Genomic DNA, 13,608 nt, shown 5'->3' with positions numbered 1-13,608 from the left:
GGAGAAAGAGCAGGACCTGTTTGTGACTCTGCCCCAGTCAGCTACCACTGAACAGTGATTTGAGCAGCAACCACACCATATCTCAGCACTGCCTGCTCAGCAGACCCTCCTGGTAAGGCTCTGACTCTCTGGTGCACAAATGAAGTGAAAATCAGATATCTGAAGACATTCAGGAAGGATTTAGACTCTACCCAATACAGCGCTGTTGCATATGTCAATGATGGCAATACATAATGGAGGTTCAAGATCTGGATTATTAATTCCTTACACCAGAAAAGAGAAATTTACATTAAAACTTATCTATTAAGTACTGCTCCTATCATAAGAAAATAATGTGGAGTGTTTTTGGTCTGCTTTATAGAATTATGAAACAAACAAAAGAATTATTAAATTACTGCTTTACCCATCTGCTGTACTTGAGTGGTCCTGTGAACCCAAAGGCTTCCATTATCCTTGTAAAAGCACCCACTTTTTCTTCAGATGACAGCAAGGAATCTTTTGCAGAAAGATGCTGTAAAATTGAAATAGCACATACTTCAGTCTCAGCACTTAAATCTGACACATTTTAGATAGCAAAGTTACCAATTTAACAGATAATTTTAGGGCTTTACTGCCTGTTTTCTTTGTTCAACAAAACAAAACATGTTTAGGTCTCCCCTGAAAATATTTCACTGGTTTTCATATGTGCCATTCCTCTGTTTATGAATACAAACATTGCATAACCATTGTGATAACAACATCCCATTGAAAGCTCACATTCAAATATTTACAGAAACCTGCTTTCCAAAATATGGCTCCTATCCTAGACTCCCATATTCATTCTAGGTGTCTTTACTTGGGCTTAAGTCTTTTGCAGATAAAATGAGCAAACAAATCACAGAAGCAGAGTAAATAAAGCTAACCTTTCACATTCCCTCTCTTCCTCTCACAGGCATTCTACAGTAATTATGCATTACACAAAGCAATCAGCTCTGTTTTAAAACCAATGAAGATACATGAACACACCATTCTTACCAAAGAGCTCCCCCAGACTCTTATTTCCTTTACAGTTGATCTACAGAGTACTTGCAGAAAATCCAGATCAGCAAAGTACTCAGTCAGCAATGATTTGCAGTGTCTGCAAACATGAAGATAAATGTTCTCTTCCACACTCACTACACACCTTAAACACCTCTGAGCTGGTGCTGTGGCTTTAGCCCAGTGGACAGGTGGGAATAAGGGAGAGAATTGGGAGGGTAAAAGTGAGAAAATTGAAGGGTTGAGATAAGGGCAGTAAAACAAAAGCTAGAGACACAAGCAAAGCCAAAGGAGGAATTCATCCCCACCTCCCCAGGGCAGGCAGGTGCTAAGCCATCCCCAGGGCAGCTGGGCTCCATCAGAGTAACATCACACCAAGGTCCTCCCCTTCCTCCTTCTCCCCAAGCTTTAGATGTGAGAATGATGCTGGATGGTCTGGGCTGTCCCTGGGGCCAGCTGGGATCAGCTGTCCCCACTGTGTCCCCACTGTGTCCCTGCAATTCCTTGTGCACCCCCAGCTGCTCCACTGGTGGGGAGAGGAGCAGGAAAGGCCTCAGCCCTGTGTCAGCCCTGCTCAGTAACTCAAACATGCCTGGGAAATCAGGGCTGTGTCCTGCAAAAATCCAAACCACAGCCCACACCAGCTACCAGGAAGAAAATTTACTCTCCCCCAGCCCAAAGCAGCACAACTGGTAAGAAAACTTTATGGCATTCTGCCCCAGCAGCACCATCAGCCAGCTGTAATCACCACTGGTACTCCAGCAAATCATTTCCATGAATTAAGTATGCAGTACAGACTTTTTGCTATCAACAAATTACTTTTAACCTATCTATTGCACATGAACCTCCTAGGTATGATTTGAGGAAATACAGCTGAGAGCCATTATAACCTGTGAGAGTAATGAGAGCAGGATGCCAGCTCCAGCAAGGACCAGGAGCAGACGCTTGGGGATGACACAAAAGCAGAGAAATACAGCACACACCTCCCCAGCCCTCTGGGATGTACCTGCCCAGCTTCTGACAGACATTCCTGCACAAGAAAATGTATCTATTAATTTTTTTTTGTCAGCTCCAACTGGCTGCACCTTCAGTATCCCAGTGGCATTTGAAACTATTTAACCTCAGTAACACAAAGTCGTGGTATGTTTGGTTTCACAGTTATATCATGTTAAAAAAAAAAATCCCTTGTGCCTTTTTAAAATCCAACCTTGTAATTTGGACTAGATGACCTTTAAAACTCCCTTCCAACCTGAAGTATTCCATGATCCTTGGATGCTCCCAATTTCCCCATAAGAACCTGCAAACAACGGTTTCCTATCCCGCTTTTCAGTAACTTTTATTACTTTTATAGGCCAGTATCATACATGCATTCCTTAGTTTAGAAGGGTCCTGAAACAGGCTGAAAGAGGCTGAAACAGGCTATTCTCATATTGAAAGCTTTTTCCCTTTCTGATCATTCTCTATAGACTTCCTAGCACTAATACAGTGGTGTTTGAAATGGCACGAATGGTAAGTAAATACATACAGATTAAAATACAGATTCATACTCTGCACAGATTGCTATAATTAATTAAAAAATAACTGTAAAGGTTACAAAATTATAGGTCTCAGACAGAATCCATCCCACACACAAACCTGAGCACTTGAGATAAAATACCCTACACTCATGCACTGTCCATGGATGGCTGCCAGTGCCTTGAATCCTGCCATGCCCAGCGTTCAGGTAAATGGGGAGAAACACACCCAGCACCATTTTAATATCTGTCAACCTCCCAGCAGTGTAACACTGCCCAGGAGCTCCTGTGATACTCAGCTCCTCTGAATGCTGGCCATTAACCCTGCTCACCAGGTGCCCAATGTCTGCAGAGACACATCCCATCCTCTGCCACACGTGATGGACCCAGTGATTCCCTGACATGTACTGGTATTTAAACCAGCTTTTATTTCAAACTCCTCTTCAGGATTATGCAGTGCAATACTCCCTGCTACTCTACAAATGGCTCCTAACCTTCCATCCTAACTCTAAAATTCCCCTCCAGCCAGGCAATGGTAGGAATTGCTGAAGGCAGAGCTTGTGTCCAATAACCACTGCCATGCTCACCAAATCAACATTCATCTCCTCCACAGGAATTCAAATCACACTTAACCTCTAATGAACCCAGGCAGTACTTCACTACATGCCTCTTATCTATAAATGCACATGAAGTCTCCCTCTGTACAGGTTTTTTGTTATGCAGAGAAAGTTAAAAACCAAAATTATCTCAATTTGTCTGTTGTTAGCTCATCACTAAAACAAAGGCTAACCAACAAGCAGGTTTCTCTAGGAAATGCCATGTTTCTTGCTTCTTTCTTCTGCAAGGCAGCCTGGACTAGCTCAAGAGATGGTGAAGGGATATAAGCACAGTGTGCTTGGTTCAATCTATGGACAGAGGCCTGAAGGTCATCCTGTCAATGCCAGGACTGCAGCCAAATGCAATTAAACAATCCTATAAGTGTCTGTAAAATCAGATCTAGGAAACACTGGGGTGAGGGGGGGGAAACTGTGTGGTGCTTAGTTGCCACCTGGGCTAAAACCACAACAGAGAGAAAGAGAAAACTTTAAAAATGTATTTTATACCTCACTCCAAACAAGCTCATGAAGACACTGCAAGGGACACAAGCCTACCTCAGGCTGCCTTTCCTGCTCAATACCTGAAAGGCAGTGCTTAAAGCAAACAATCATTTTAATTTTGACACCAAACATAAACTGAAACATCTGGAGCTCACTATTAATTCCAAACCACTTTCCCACCAGGACTGCATAGTCAAGTTCACATTTCAAAGATGAGTAAGTATTTCTCTATTCAAAATAATGAAGTTGCAGTCCAAAAACCCACCTCAAACCTACAGTGTTGTAAACTGCTTCCTCTCTGGTCATAAATCCTGCCTGGCTTCTTACACCATGGCTATTTTAACTGGGAAGTTTCCCCATCCATCTTTCAGCCCTTGTACCCCTCTCCTTGACCTTTCCAATACACCAAAACAAATCTTGAGTCCTGCCTTGAAGATTTTCATGGCACTCCTGGTTTGTTTGAGGTACTGTCCTGTTACCCACTGCTCTCCCAGGCCTGCTCTGTAAGTGCTGCCTGTGCAGGGCTCAGAGCAGTGCAGGCAGGATGGGGATTAGGGGCAAGCACCATCCTTGGGAGTCTGGATAACAACTTCAGCTCTGGCCATGATAAATTGCCCAATCCCTTTGTATATGCTTCAAACTCTGTCTGCAAAATGTTTGGTTTATCTTAATAGCTGAAAAATACTGAAAAATTGACTATAAGAAGGAAAAACCCCTAGGTGAGAACTAAATGCAAAGACCAGGCAGGGGCTCTTCCCTTGCACACTTCTGGTTTTACTTCATTTTTTCTATCCATGTCAAAATAACCAATTTAAAATCCTTCTTAGTATGTACCTCTAACTCCACACCAGCAAAATGCACTATTAGCTAGACAGCAAACTGGGATTATTGTTTACATTGAAGTTTTACCCATCAGTCCCTAACTCTTTTTCCTTCTGTCGTCTCACTTCTCATGCATGTGTTCCATTTTGCCATATTCTTCACACGGGATTAACAAGATATCAGGATATTTATTAGTTGAGAGATGCTAACACCCTTAGTTTAAGGGGTGAACTGATATTATGGAGTTGATTCATGCCTCAGAAAACTTCTACTCCAAGACAAAAGACAATGCATGAACAAGACACATAGACCACAGATTAACAAAACAGTACAAATGAACAGTAAATTGTTACACAATAATTAGCTGTTACTAATAGACTGCATGACAATTTTTAGTGTTTAGAAGACAGCAAAACTGTCACCACACATTATTCCCAAACCAAAGAATAAGGAAACATTTTGTCACTTCTAATATGTGTAGAAGGAACATTTGCCCCCAACACCTTGACTTAATTTCTTCCCTGACTGGAAGGAAGCCCTCAGCCTTGTCAATGAACCTTCACCCTGATCACCCAACTGTAACTGCATCTTCCTATGCCAGCCCCTCCTTTTCTGGAAAGGAACAGAATTCCTTCTCCAATCACCAGACCCACTGTGCACATTACACTAAAACATCTTAGAGAAAGGCTGAATCCTCTCCTATGTGTTCTTAGAAGTGTTTTGCCTCTTGTCTCTGTAGAATCCCCAGCCCATGTGTCCTCCAACAATAAAACTTCCCAACTCTTCTCACCTTACTCGTATTGTAAAAGGATCTGCTTTGCTGTCTGATGGCTCCATTGGCTTGAATCAATCCACCACAGAATTTGGAGAGTTGGAAGGTGCCAGCCTTGTGTCTCTAGTAGAAATGAAAAAAGAAAAGAAAAAGAATTAAGAGACCACTGATTTTGCATCAACCACCTGTAGTTTTCTTCCAAGTCAATTAATTCTGGCTAATCCTGAAAAACTCTGCATCACAAATAGCACAAATTTATTACAGCAACTGTTACAAACAAAATGGTTGTCTATCCTTAATGCTCCAGACCACATTTTCCAGTGTTCCATAAATGCACTGATGGAATGGACTGGTAGAACACTGTACTCAAAAGCCACAGCCTCTCTGCTTTGGCTCTCGCACCATTTCTAATTATGGGGTTTGTCTCTTAATAAAGAACAGTTGTTTTCTCTGACTCAGCAGACAAACAGCTATTTTTATCTACACCTTTATAGCCTGTTCAATTGTTTTTGTGGCCAAGACTTGAGAAAACACAAATTGCAGTGTAAATGCTACCACTACAGCCCCTATGACTTCAATCCCAGATCTAGAGCACAACAAAGAAAATTCTCAAGCAGGAGCAAGTGAGCTCTCCAGGAAAGAAGCTGCACACTGAACAGAATATTCTCAGTCTCCCAGCACATCCAGCTCAGCAGTACCTTATTTATCAATTAATTCAGACAGAGTAAATATGCTGTTCAGAGCAGTCATCCCCAGATGTGTACTGAATGTAGAGTAAGCCCAACTTCATTAATAATTTCACAACTGCTCATTTCCACCTCTAGTCCCAATATCAAGTGCTACTGGTGCAAACTGGTGCTTTAATAGTAGGGTTAGCATTCTATGTCTATTCCCATTTTCTACATATTTTTCACCCCTTTATCATTAGCTGCTATTACTTGATGCTCTAGTTGATTTACTCTGGACAGACACACTCTGGCACTATGCTGGTGTCCCACAACAGTGAGCCAAACTGCAAAGCTTCCACTGCAACAACACTAAATGTGCTGTGCAAGGTAAGCATCCATCAGTATTGGGAAGTCCAAGGTCACTGCACAGTGGAGATGCCCTATAAAATAAAGTGTTCTCTAAAATAAAATGCTGGAAGCAGCATGCAAATATGACTGGCTTGTAATAGCTCGTTTGGAAACGTAACATCTCCATTTGGACTTCTGCATTTAATCTTCTCATGACAGATCATCTGGATCTATTAAAAGACACACCTGGACATGTAACAAGAGTGGGAACTCACTCTTGCAGCAGCAGAGAGCTCTAGAGTTGCCTTGGAATTTCCACAATACACAGTGAAGACATCACTTTTGGAAGCCTCTTTATTGAAAAACTCTTACTTTTTCTTGGTAATTTCAGAACATTCCATTTTTAAGACACTTTAACATGCAGTGATGTCTTACCTGGAAAGCACTGCAGAGCATCCACCTCCAGGGGCCTGGGACTGCAGGGCTCTGCAGCAACCCACAGCACCCTGCTGTCCACTGGGTCACTCCAGCCTGGCAGCTCTGCAACGAGGAGAGGAGCAATGAGGGAAAGGACACAGATGTGCAGAAATAGTGTAACTGCCCCTCTGCTCTCACAGGTTTTATTAATTCATATGACAAAAACAACATGGAGCTGTGTAAGGAGGGCAGGGGGGTTTAGGTTGGGTGTCAGGGAAAGGCTCTTCCCCAGAGGGGGCTGGCACTGCCCAGGATCCCCAGGGAATGAATGGGCACAGCCCCGAGGCTGCCAGAGCTCCAGGAGTGTTGGGACAGCTCTGCCAGGCACAGGGGGGATTATTGGGGTGTCTGTGCAGGGCTGGGCATGGGACTCACTGATCCTTGTGGGTGCCTTCCAGCTCAGGATATTCCATGATTCTAACAATCCTCAGATTCAACTCCCAACTTGTGCTTGACAAGAGTATAAATTTTGATTATGAAAATATTTTGCCTTCCAGTACAAGTATCCAACCCGAGTCTGATGGCAGAAACAGATGAATGGAAGGAAATGGTGGGCTGTCTACATCATAAAACCACACCACAATTACTCTGTCTATACAATAAATTCAAATGCTTAAGAAGCATTCTTCAATTGACTGAGTAAGCTCTAAAAAGCCCTCATCCAACTCAGCTTTTATGCATCTTTCTCTTACTTTACTCAGGCACAGCTAAGAATTTTCATATTCCAAAAGTATATTGTCCCCATAAATTTTAGTGAAGATCATTATTTTCTGTCCTGAAAATGTCAGCAATACAAAGAAGAGGGGGAGCTTTTTATTCCTGCACCTTCTTTGCACCTTTCACCTTCTGCAACATTTAAGTTAGTACAATATTTGCCTCCTTCATACATACACTACATCAACATTGGAAATAATGTATGGAGATGCCATTTTCCAATAAAAATAGCTTCATTTTTGGTTGGCCACAAAGATGATTAAGAGACTGAAGTATGCAATGTATGAGCAGAGAAGACTTCAGGGAAATCTTATCAATCTGTATTAACATCTGGAGGGGTGGGCAGTCAGGCTGTCCCGGGGGTGCTCAGCGAAAGGACAACCACGAGAGCAGCAGATCTGCCCAGAGACCAGAGGAACCAACACAAAGCACCCCGAGTTCCTGTCCCCCTCCTGTGCCCTGCACTGCCACCGCTGTCCCTCAACTCCAGAGCTGCACCTTGAATCCATCAAGGGAACAGATTTGGGGTTTTAAACACCGCCCAGGGAGAGATGCTGTCCCATGCCAAACATGGTGAGTGTCCACTGCTACTCCACCTTCTGATCTACTCAGGCTTCTGATCTTTGCACCTAACATCACCATCAGCAAGTGAAATGATGAAAATGACACATTTCTATCCGAAAAACCATTTCAGCTGAGTCCCACAAAATACTTCTTGAGACAACCTAGTGTTCTGACCCAAACAGTTTAATAAACACTTAATTGAAAAAGAAGTTTGGTTGGTTTTTTTTGCGAACAATTACTACAAGATCCAAGGATCTGACACAGTTTTTTTGAGGCTTTCTCTCACTAACATGCCCAGGTTATGGCTTAGAGCTTGAACATACTGAGGTTTGGAACTGCTGAAAAGCACAAATGCAACAAAACTGGACAGAGACATATGAAAACAAACAAAAAAAAAAAAAAAAAAAAGCATAAGCACACTAAAAAGCTGAGATGTGATAAACAATCCAGTAATAAAGAAAACAGACACCAGGACATAGCAGGGAATATGAGGAGCTAAGGAATTTTCTCTAAGCCAGCATCACTCTGCAGAACACAGCCTTCCTTTCAAACTGCAAGTGCTTCTTTTGCTTCCCCCCTGGGCTGAAAGAAAATGTACCAAGCCTAACCTGAACAGGATTACTCAGGAATGGTCTGCAGACAGCTGCCTTGTCAAGACAGAGATGAAAGAATATCACTAGTCTTCTAAATCCTCTTGGCAAACTTTTGGAAAGTCTAAGGTAGCAGGCAAGCTATTTATCAAGGTATCTTGGGCAAAAGCCAGATTTATCATAATGCCAGTATTAAGGAGCAGAGCTGAAATGTCAGGGCTGTATCATACAGCAGGAGCTCAAAGTCAGACAAAAACCAAATTTTCCTTATTTCCAGTAAAAGGAAGAAAGACAGAAAGTTTTAAGACTCGTTTTCATACAATTAGGAAACCACAGAATTCTAATGCAGAAACATGTGCTGAGAAATGCCAGGGATGAGCAGCTCTTGAGCTGAAGCTGAGCATACTTCAGATCACAAAAATGGCAGATAACTACATCATCTCCTCTCCAAAGAGAAACCTTTCTGGTCTGGCTGAAAAACCAAATCAGCTTGCTTTGCCACAGGAATGCCAGCAGCAGCTGGCTGAGGAGCTGCCCAGGGACAGGTAAGCCCAGGAGGCAAATTCTTCCCCTTCAGAAGCAGCTTTCATTGCAATCCCTGCCCCGGGGGTGAGGCTCCACAGACAGCTGAGCCCTCCTGGTGCCTCACTGCACCCCTACTGCCCTCCCTGCTCCCTTCCTGCCTGGCTCCCCCCTGGCTGACCATTGCCTCTAACCCTTTCAAACTGCACAACCTGTTGTCACTGTTCTGCTGCTCCAGCACTTGTATCATGGGGCCAAGAAAAAGGCAAGGAACAGAGCAAGGACAAAGCACAGAGAAAGGGCAGGGGCGGGAGGAAAAAGCAGGAAGTCAAGGTCGCTGCATTTGAGCTGCTCTCGGCAGGTTTGTGTGTGGCTGCTCTCATCCTGAGCTTGGAAAGGGCAGGGCTCAGCACGACTGGGGAAACCACACCCTGAGCCATCGGCTCAGAGTACCTGGGAGACTGATTTCATAAGAGGATATTGCCCCTATACTAAAGGCCTTTGCCGTTCCTGGGACATCTGTCCCCACCTAGCAGTGCTGGCCACCCTGTGTGGTGACGTAAGATCATATCCAGGTACAAAATTCCGTGTTCTAGACAATATGCTAAAGAGAGGAACTCTGCCACAGATGCTTTAAAGGCTAATAGAAAGAAAAAAATGCACACAAATGAATGGGAAAGAAGAAAGGAGTGGAGGCAGTGGAAACCCACACTTTCACAGGAACCCATACACTTCCAATCTGAATCACAGAACCACTAGGGCTAGAAAAGTTCTCTAAGGTGATCAAGACCAACCATTACTAAACCATGTCACCAAGTGCCATATCCACATGGTGTCTGAACATTTCCAGGGATGGTATCTCCACCACTGTCCTGTGGTGGTGCCAGTGCCTGGGCAGTAACACAAGAACTGGAATCTTTACCCTTGCTATCAAACAGCTCCAGAGTGAGAGGGGAAGGTCCCATAAGGGCAATGCCCACCCCTCAGGGCACACACTGAGCCCACGGGCGGGCTTGTGTCTCCAGTTCCCAGAAGGAGCCCAAACCCTTACACAACAGAAACACAGGATCAATTAACTTGGAAAAGACTTCTGAGATCACCGAGTTCAACCTACGACTGCAACACCATCATGTCAACTAGACCATGGCACAGAGTCCCTTAAACACCTCCAGGGATGGTGACTCCACCACCTGCCTGGACAGCCCCTTCCAATGCCTGACCACCCTTTCAGTGAAGGAATTCCTCCTGATGTCCCAGCTGAACCTCCTCTGGCACAATTTGAAGCTGTTTCCTCTCATCCTTGTTCCCGAACTCCTCCTGTCTGTTCCCTCCTATCAGGGAGTTTGTGCAGGTGCCCAAACTCAGGCTCAGGTGCCTTCTGAGCCTCCTTTTCTGCAGGCAGAGCTCGCCCAGCTCCCTCAGCCACTCCTGGCGCTCCAGCCCCTTCCCCAGTTCCGTTCCCTTCCCTAAACACACTCCAGCCCCTCACTAGCCCTTCAGCAAACACAAACTCCAAAGGAAAAGCTCTCCCCGCTGCTTCTCCAGACATCGGGCGCGAGGCCACAGGGCGGGAAGCAGGAGCAGCCCCCGCTGACGCCCCTCGAGCTGCGGGGGGAGGCCGCCACAGGGGCGGCGCGGGGACATCCCCGGCTCCACACGCCGCTCGCCCCCTCAGCACCAGAGCTCTGTCCCCTCCTTCCTCCCCTCCCTCCTCCCTTCGCTCACCAGGGCCCGCGCCAGCGCCGCCATGAGTCCCCAGTGCCGTTTCCGCCGGCGCGGCCCGGCCCCTTCCGCGGGAAGCGCCGGGCGGCGGCGTGAGGCGGGCTGGCAGCGATCGGGAGCCTTCCCCGCCGTGAAACAAACCGATAATGGCACGCTTGAGAGAGTGATTATGTAGTGTTTCTATGGGAGGGAGAGCACCTTTCCCTGGTATTTAAAGCGCAGGTCGTAAGCTACCCATGGGAGGTAAACGTTAAGGAAGATTTCCATTGTGAAACGCCCTGGCAGTCACACTGCCAAAGGTCAGACATACTCGCTGCTGGAACTTAAGCCCCTCCACAGTGGGAGGCTCAAATGAGCGGAAGGGTGTCCGTGCATTCCCCACTCCCACAGAGTCAGACCAGGTTTCCCACAGCAGAGTCTCATGTGTCTCATTCACAAAACAATTTATTTTCGGTGCAAGAACGCAGAAACAGCTCGAGCCGGTGCCTCCAGGGAGGGACCTTGACTCCCTGGGCTGTTACGCCTTCACAGTCTGAGCACAGCAAAGTCTCAGCTCTTCCTCGTGGCTCTCTGGCTCCTGTCCCCCTCTCCGTGTCCATCCACTTCCCTCGCTCCTGCTGTTTCTCAGTGTGATCACCTGGACCTGTCTTTGTGGCCTTTGTTAACCAGAGGCTGGCAGCTCATGGCTTCCACCCAGAGCTCAATCCACATTTCAATCTGCCGTCTGCAGGCCGAGTTACTTGAACCAGATTTATTTCTCAACAGTAAAGCCTAGCAACAGTTTTCTGACATCTCACATCTTGTGTAGGAGCAACCCCTGGATCTATTCAGTTTTGGAGCAAATTTTGCAGCCAAATTGCAGATGTCCAGTCCAGAAAGTGAATCAAAGCACCTTTCCTGGGAAAGGGCAATACCTGTTCGTCCTGTTGGTGCTACAGGTAATCATCTGCCTAGTGCTGGAAAAGGCCAGCAAGACTTTTCTGCCTTGACACCTTTTGTGTGTGAAAAATCTTTGGATGTATTCAGTATTGGAGGTGGTATCATAAATTTTGGAGATGGACCCCTGAATGGAAATGACTGTGCTTTTCCATGGGAATGAGAGCCAGTAGCCCCAGTGTTCCAGGTGCAGATGATGGGCTGCCCAACAGCAGGAGAAGCCAGCAAGGCCTTTCTTTCTTGGAGCCTGTTGTGTTGTAGCAATCCCTGTGCGTGTTCAGCCTTGGAGCTGAGTTCCTGATGCCAAACTGGGATCTGCATCTAAATGACGCCACCTTTCCTTGAGAAAGGGAGTACCTAGTCCTGTTCTTGGTGCTGCATATGATCATCTGCCCAATGGAAATGAAGGTCAGCAAGATTATTTATTTCAGAGTTGTGCAAGCCTGGGAGCTTGGTGATATTCAACAAATCTAGCATACCCTAGCAGAATTTGCACCACATTTTTTAGACACGGAAATTCAGAATTAGGAACTTCCCATTAGGATCAGTTTATAGTTTCCATACAGTTACATAACCCAGGAGTCTTTTTGACCTGTAGGCATGATGTAGGTATTACAATGAACATAGTTCACCTATGGGTACATAGACCTTGAGTATTTTGCCAGGTTAGCAATGTAGACATAGACATACATCAACATCTTGATTTACTGTGTTCCTTAAAGCTTGTTAGTTACAGGATGTCCACAGGTAGGGGATGCTCCTGCTCCCTGTCCCACTGATAGGCTTTCCTTTGTTGATCATTAGGCTTGAAAGTATACAAAGACTTTACACCAAAGAACATACTGACTTAAGACAATCTTGACATATTCCACATTTTTGCAACAGCATGGGAGGCTCCAGGTCTGTGCTGGGGTTTGGTTTGGAAGGGGCAGAGGTGGCAGATCCGTGCCTGCCCAGTGCTGTCAGCATGTCCTGGGGGACAGTGGCTCTGCCCCGGGGCAGCAGGGAGAGCAGCATGGAAGCAGCAGTAGCTCCCGTGGCTGAAGTTGGTGAGGCCATGGTGGCTGCCCCAAGTATCAGTGTGAGCCTGCACTCGTGTCACCAGGAAAACATGGCAGAGTCCCTCACCCAGAGTCCCCCAGAGCAAACAGGAGCCATCCCATCTGTCCCTGCTGCATATTCCCTGCCAGGAGCCATCCCACCTGTCCCTGCTGCATATTCCCTGCCAGGAGCCATCCCGCCTGTCCCTGTCCCGCGTTCCCTGCCAGGAGCCATCCCGCCTGTCCCTGTCCCGTGTTCCCTGCTCCTGGCTGCTCCTGGCTGCTCCTGGCTGCTCCTGGCTGCTCCTGGCTGCTCCTGGCTGCTGCTTTCACGAGGCCACAGAGTGAGCCTGAGCAGTGACCCAACGGGCTGAGGCGAGCTGGCTTGTTTTGCCAGGTTAGGCTGAATCTGGATCACATCCACATCACCTCACAAACGCCAGTGCTGGTGCAGATGTGAGCAGCAGCAGCCGCAGCTGGGGCAGGCAGCGAGGCTGCGCGGCCGGCGGCAGCGCTGGCTCAGAGGGCTTAGGGAACTATAACATTCTCCTCCTCTCTTTCCCAGCACGTTAACTGGGATGTCAGCTTCTCAGGAGAGCAGTAGCAGCTGCTTTAAATGGCCCTGAAACTTCACAGTAGTCCTTAGAAATCTTTCATATGTTCTTAAATATCAGGCCTCAGGGGGCCAATGGAATCACCTGTCTGGAGTTCTTATCCAAGGCATCCCAGGTCCCTGTGCTTGCAGCTGGTCTTTCCCGAGATGTTCTGCCTCCCCACAGCTATCTGCTGAAAGGGGTTTAACTGT

At 46.2% G+C, this 13,608-nt stretch overlaps 1 protein-coding gene across 1 annotated transcript in view; it reads right to left on the bottom strand.

The window, feature by feature from the left end:
- Window positions 1-10,882, bottom strand: part of LOC128935828 (ubiquinol-cytochrome-c reductase complex assembly factor 1) — a 47,569-nt gene extending 36,687 nt beyond the window's left edge. Inside the window, exons 1-4 of the mRNA XM_054274384.1 lie at window positions 10,831-10,882; window positions 6,674-6,778; window positions 5,241-5,345; window positions 404-511 (exon numbers count right to left, since the gene is read on the bottom strand). Coding sequence (XP_054130359.1) covers window positions 404-511; window positions 5,241-5,345; window positions 6,674-6,778; window positions 10,831-10,854 — 342 coding nt within the window. The 5' untranslated portion in view covers window positions 10,855-10,882. The remainder of the gene's footprint in view (window positions 1-403; window positions 512-5,240; window positions 5,346-6,673; window positions 6,779-10,830) is intronic.
- Window positions 10,883-13,608: the final 2,726 nt, after the last annotated feature.

This window comes from Melozone crissalis, unplaced genomic scaffold (genome assembly GCF_028551555.1).
Source record: "Melozone crissalis strain CALT ecotype California unplaced genomic scaffold, PUWL_Pcris_2 ptg000017l_1, whole genome shotgun sequence".
In the NCBI taxonomy this organism is placed as follows: domain Eukaryota; kingdom Metazoa; phylum Chordata; class Aves; order Passeriformes; family Passerellidae; genus Melozone; species Melozone crissalis.
The sequence above is the reverse complement of the archived record's forward strand: the minus strand, read 5'-3'. Positions and strand labels throughout refer to the sequence as shown.